The 6,055-nt window shown below is 35.2% G+C and overlaps 2 protein-coding genes across 2 annotated transcripts in view; both read left to right on the forward strand.

Moving 5' to 3' along the window:
- Window positions 610-6,055, forward strand: part of LOC109354866 (heat shock protein 83-like) — a gene marked incomplete in the record, with an annotated part of 7,190 nt that continues 1,744 nt past the window's right edge. Inside the window, 3 exon segments of the mRNA XM_019597654.1 lie at window positions 610-916; window positions 1,005-1,146; window positions 1,621-1,901. Of these exon segments, the coding sequence (XP_019453199.1) occupies window positions 1,134-1,146; window positions 1,621-1,901 (294 nt within the window).
- On the forward strand, window positions 5,500-6,020 carry LOC109354867 (heat shock protein 90-1-like). Its single transcript, XM_019597656.1, has 2 exons — window positions 5,500-5,770; window positions 5,860-6,020. The coding sequence occupies exons 1-2, from the start codon at window positions 5,648-5,650 to the stop codon at window positions 6,007-6,009; spliced, it is 273 nt and encodes a 90-aa protein (XP_019453201.1). The 5' UTR covers window positions 5,500-5,647; the 3' UTR covers window positions 6,010-6,020.

A 6,055-nucleotide genomic window follows, 5' to 3' on the forward strand; every position in this document is an offset into this window, starting at 1 on the left:
TAAATCAACTAATTAATCATTTTCAAACCTAGAACTATATGTATAATGAGATAATTAAGTTGAAGTAAAAAGATATATTTAGTTAGATAGTCAAATATTTCTATTTTGTCATCATAAGACTTCTACACATTTTAGTACATTTATTTAAGAGTTAATAATAATTAAAAATGATCAGTTTGTATATCTTTTCCTCTTATCCTATATATTCTTAATATAATAGTAGTAACATTTTAAATTTTAATAATAATATGTTGGTCTAGTGTGTAATGATTTCCTTGATCCCTTGAAGATAAAATGTCAAAAGTTCGATTCATTTGAATAACAATTGTTAAGAGGTGTAGCTACGTACCCCGAGAGAGATGAGAAGTTAGTTTCTTATCAAAAAGTGTGACAGCATATCCTTGGTAGTAGACCAGTAGTACCAAAAAAATTTAGATTTAAATTTTTGTGTGTGGTAAATTTGAGATTCTAACTAATTTTTATTTTTTGTGTGGCAGGTATGGCAACGAACATTCGAGTCTTAACCTTTCACCCGCCAAGACAAGAGGGAAGATTTTGGACACAATCCATTCAAAACCAAAACGACGCCGTCACTCTCCCCACACAATTCTAATTTCAACATAAATCCAGAGAAACGTAGAAGACTCCAGAAGCTACTTGTTTTTTCTCCCACCACCAACCTTCTTCTCCTCTCTACATATAAAACCCACTCATTCTCATTCCTCTTCCATCGAAAAATAATCACTTTTCTCTCTCTATAACTTTCAACAACAATAATCGCTTTTCATTATCAATGGCTGACGCAGAAACCTTCGCTTTTCAAGCAGAAATCAACCAACTGTTGAGTCTCAAAATCAATACATTCTACTCCAACAAGGAGATCTTTCTTCGTGAACTTATCAGCAATTCTTCTAATGTAACATTCTCTTCTCTCATTCCTTCACCTTTTTTTGTTTCTGCAACGTTATAAGTAACTGATCAGGAGTTCGTTTTGACATTTTCAGGCTTTGGATAAGATTCGATTTGAGAGCTTAACCGATAAGAGCAAGCTCGATGGTCAGCCATAGCTTTTCATTCGCCTTGTTCCAGATAAGGCTAATAAAACGTTATCCATCATTGTTAGCGGCATTGGAATGACCAAAGCAGGTACTTAGTTTATATTTAACCAAAGTTCGATCCAACGCACGAGGCTTCGGGTTCGGGGATAATAGATGTAGGCAGTCTTACCTTCTGTTGTCTTGAGATTCACCCTATATATATTAAGTTATAAAAATATATATATTATTACTTAACGTATTCTACTACTGTAATGGATTGTCTTGGTTGCATTGTGTTCACTATAATTGCTCGCAATTGTGAAAAACTGTAATGTTATGATATGATTGTGAGTTGAGTATCGGAGAGAAAGAGAAATTGAAGACTTCACAGCTATCTCGGAAGTGTATCTCATAGCTTTGAAGTCTTTTCCTTTCTTCCATTACCCTTTAAAAACGTACTTGCAAACAGACTCTTTGTTAATTTGGTGATTTCTATGCAAGGGTGCAGTGGATTGTTTAACACTTAATTCTCATGAGCTTGTTGAGTTTTGAATGATCTTAATTTGTGTTTGTTTGTTACTAGATTTGGTGAACAATTTGGGTACAATTGCGAGATCTGGGACGAAGGAATTCATGGAGGCATTGCAGGCGGGTGCTGATGTCAGCATGATTGGGCAATTTGGAGTTGGATTTTACTCAGCATACCTTGTTGCTGAGAAGGTGATTGTGACTACAAAGCACAATGATGATGAACAATACATTTGGGAATCACAGGCTGGTGGGTCCTTCACTATCACAAGGGACACTGATGGAGAACAACTTGGACGAGGAACCAAGATCACCCTTTTCCTTAAGGAAGATCAGGTAACTTAAAAAAATTCACTGCATTTTCCTGTTAGTTCTTGCTGAATACGTCAATCACAAATATATTAGTAATTGTAAATTCTTAACGTTGATAGGAATGGTATGAATCTTAATTTTCCTTAGGTAAACCTGAAAAAAATGGGGTTTTTGGTACATGAATTGAATGATGTCATAATGTTCCACAATAAATTATCTTCATTGACAAAGTATTGATCTCTAGCTTTGCCAAAATTTCTGGAATCAGATTAGTTTGGTAATGATCCTCAATTTCTTCGTACTTAATCAATTATTTTGCGTACCTGAATTTTGTACGGATACTTTCTTAAGTTGTATGATTATGATAGCTTAAAATATCAAGTATTGTGGTGGCTATCCATTAAGGAACACCACTCGAGAAACTAAAATGCATTGGGATCGAAAACAGCAGAGAGTTTCGATCTGGTTGCCGAAAAGAGCAGGGAAAATGGTCCTGGTAACTGCACCACGTCGCCCGGGTGAGGGCGAAACAGAGAAGAATGGTTCCAAATAGCGCTTGGGTGAGAAACCCCCGCCTGGGCGAGCCAGCCCCGCTTAGGCAAGCGTTTCTCCCCTAGGCGAGGGCCATACAACCTGTTTTGGGCATTTTTGGCGCCCAGGCGACGGTACCTCGCCCGTGCAAGTACAGACAGGTATTTTGACCATTTTGGTGGATTTTTAGCTTGAACGATAGTCCCCTCGCTTGAGTGAGAAACATGCAGGAAATTGTGTATGTTTTGATGAATTGGTCGCTTGAGCGACAGTCTCTCGCTTGGGCGAAAGACAAACAATATTTTTGACTGGTTGCGATTGTTTGATTGCTTAGGAAATAGCCCTAGCTTGAGTGTGAAGTGAATTTACCCTTGGGAAAGACCGTGACTCAGATGATTGAACCCGGTGCCCAAAATTGACAAAATTATACAAATACCTTTGTTCTTGCGCCTATTTAGGGCAAGGTTTCCGACTGTGATGTCGTGATTAGGGTGATACCCAAAAAAAAGGATTACATGATACCACGCAGCGAATTCGTCTGACCGTAAGAGGCTTGGAAATGTGGCCGTCCAGGGTGATTCAATGATGGTTCGTAATGGTAGGGATGTTATTCCTCTATTTACGTGTTGACGTAAGATCAGGTCCCACAAGAAGCATTCCTCTAGGAGATGTCTTAGGTTGGACCGATCATATAAAATAATGATTAAAAGATTTAATAGGCTAACATCGGTTAGTGTGCATACTCATTATGGATAATGAAGTAGTGGAGAGGAAATTTACAGGAGAGGATCGAGCCCCGAGATGTTGGGAGGGACAACGATGGCGGTGGTTCATCAGCAAAGTCTTGATGGTGAGTCTAGGTGAGACGAGTCCCTTGTATTCCTGGATGGGGTATTCTGTTGGATCGGACAGTTCTCACATTGCAAACTAGACGATCTCTAACAACCCCTCTTTGCAATTAGGATCAATGAGATGGATGCCCAGAAAGTATTTGATACGACACCGTCCTAAAATGGACAGTTCTTCAGAACAAATCGATCATATATCCTTGCGAGGAATAACTTTGGTGCGTTCAAATCGGCTTATTGTGGGAAATGTACTCTTGGTTATTTCGGAATAGTATATTGGGAGGATATTGGTGAAATGATTGATGAAACAAGTATAACATTCATACATTGAGATTGTGGACTTTGTTCATCATAATCTAAGATTATAATATCATTCATCATTGTGCATTTTTATATGTGATGTAAATATCGTGTTTATTATGTGTGTCTGTCTGGACGTGATATTCCATGTAATTCAACGCCATCAATGAGTAATATTCATTAGATATCTTACTCCCTCTTCTTTTTGTTTGTCTTCAGATCGCATTTTGTTCAGATTGATCGTTCTGTGAGGATTCAGAGTTACCGCTTCTCGATGTCCGAAGAGGGGGATAGAGGATTGAGGAAGATCGGTACACCTACACAAGCCCTTGCAACTTAGATCTATGTAGGGTACTTTTTGATGTGATGGATGTCTCAACCTTTTGTGTAATTGCAGTTTGGGCGAATATTTCTTCCACCTTGTAGTTCGTACAGATATTTTTCGTTATTAAATGAAGTATTATTTAAAGTTATACTGTGTTATTTTTGGTTACCATTAGGTAACGGTTTTTTATTTTCCGCAATGTATGTTACTTAAAGTGATGTCCTGAAAAAGAAACGAATGTAAAGATGATAAGTATATGTTACATTATTCAAAAACAAATTTACCCATTTTTGGGCATTATATTTATGGAGTAATTTTTAGGGCGTTACACGGAAGCTAGTAGAGAGTGGGGTGGTGGTGGGAGGGTTGGGTTTTGGGAAATAGGAATAAAGTTTACTATCATTCAATTTGCTCTTAATCAATTTTTATGGTTTGATGGGATAAAGAATACCGATGGAGAAGAAGTTGGGGGTTGCGATGGGGTGGAGATATTATTCACCATACATTTGTAATATTTTTTTAAAGAGTTGTGAAGATAAAATTTAAATGGTCAATAATATAATAATAGTTTAATACAAAGAGCCCATTTGAAGAGATTCCTGCAAAACTCGATTATGAAATACTAAGTGGTGCATTTTTCTAGACAATTTCTAAATATTAATAGAAAATTGTTAAAATATATTACTTTTTATTTAAAAACTTGTATATCGCTGACGTCAACAGACAATCACATATATATTTTTTCTTCTTAAAAGTATATGTATAATTTAATAAGATAATTCAGTTCAAGTATAAAGATATATTTAGTTAAGTATTGAGAATGAAAAACTCTAAATATAACTTCTCTTCTAAACCAATTTAACCTAAAATTTTAATATTTATATACTGTTACTATAAGACTTATACACATTTATTTATACCATTTTTATTTAAAACTCAATAATAATTAAAAATAAAAAATAGATAATACAATAATATAAAAATTTATTATATTATTAGTATATATACCTCTGATCTTAAATATTCTTAAGATAAAAGTAGTAATATTTTAAACTGGAAGAATCTATATTTTAAATATTTTTTTAAGATTAATTGGAGAAATGGTCCAAATTTTTTAATCTAATAATTAGAGTAAATGGTTTAAGAAACGAAGTGTAGGAAATTGTTATTTTCACGAGTTATAAAATAGTTTGATGATTAGAGTAAAATATTTAAGTGAAGAAGGTTAAGAGTTTTAGTTTTACTCCAAGACAATTTACTAACAAAAGAATAAAGTATGTCATGATATAATTACCGTCACTAAAAGTATGACATATGTCATATTTAATTATTTTCTAAAAAAATATTCATATGTCATATTTTGACTGGTTGGAAGATATAACTTATCTCATAGTATGATAAGATATTTTATTCTCGGCCAACAATGATAGATAAATAAAAAAATTGAGTTTCTAACTTTTTTTTATTTTTGCGCAAATATAGCAACGAACATTCGAGACTTAACCTTTACCCGCCAATACAAGAGGGAAGATTCTGGACACAACCCATTCAAAACCAAACGACGTCGTCTCTCTCCCACTCTATTCTAATTTCAACAGAAATCCAGAGACGAAGAAGACTCCAGAAGCTACTTGTTTTTTCCACCACACCAACCTTCTTCTCCTCTCTACATATAAAACCCACTCATTCTCATTCCTCTTCCATCGAAAAATAATCACTTTTCTCTCTCTATAACTTTCAACAACAATAATCGCTTTTCATTATCAATGGCTGACGCAGAAACCTTCGCTTTTCAAGCAGAAATCAACCAACTGTTGAGTCTCATAATCAATACATTCTACTCCAACAAGGAGATCTTTCTTCGCGAAATCATAAGCAATTCTTCTGATGTAACATTCTCTTCTCTCATTCCTTCACTTTTTTTTGTTTCTCGTAACGTTATAAGTAACTGATCAGGAGTTCGTTTTGACATTTTCAGGCTTTGGATAAGATTCGATTTGAGAGCTTAACCGATAAGAGCAAGCTCGATGGTCAGCCAGAGCTTTTCATTCGCCTTGTTCCAGATAAGGCTAATAAAACGTTATCCATCATTGATAGCGGCATTGGAATGACCAAAGCAGGTACTTAGTTTATATTTAACCAAAGTTCGATCCAACGCACGAGGCTTCGGGTTC

This window comes from Lupinus angustifolius, chromosome LG08 (genome assembly GCF_001865875.1).
Source record: "Lupinus angustifolius cultivar Tanjil chromosome LG08, LupAngTanjil_v1.0, whole genome shotgun sequence".
NCBI classification, from domain to species: domain Eukaryota; kingdom Viridiplantae; phylum Streptophyta; class Magnoliopsida; order Fabales; family Fabaceae; genus Lupinus; species Lupinus angustifolius.

What these genes read in the sequence shown, in the direction of transcription:
- LOC109354867 (XM_019597656.1), top strand. Translation starts at nt 5,648, where the DNA reads ATGGCTGACGCAGAAACCTTCGCTTTTCAAGCAGAAATCAACCAACTG. An exon ending in TCATAAGCAATTCTTCTGAT is followed by an intron (nt 5,771 to 5,859) that starts GTAACATTCTCT and finishes TGACATTTTCAG; the next exon opens with GCTTTGGATAAGATTCGATT.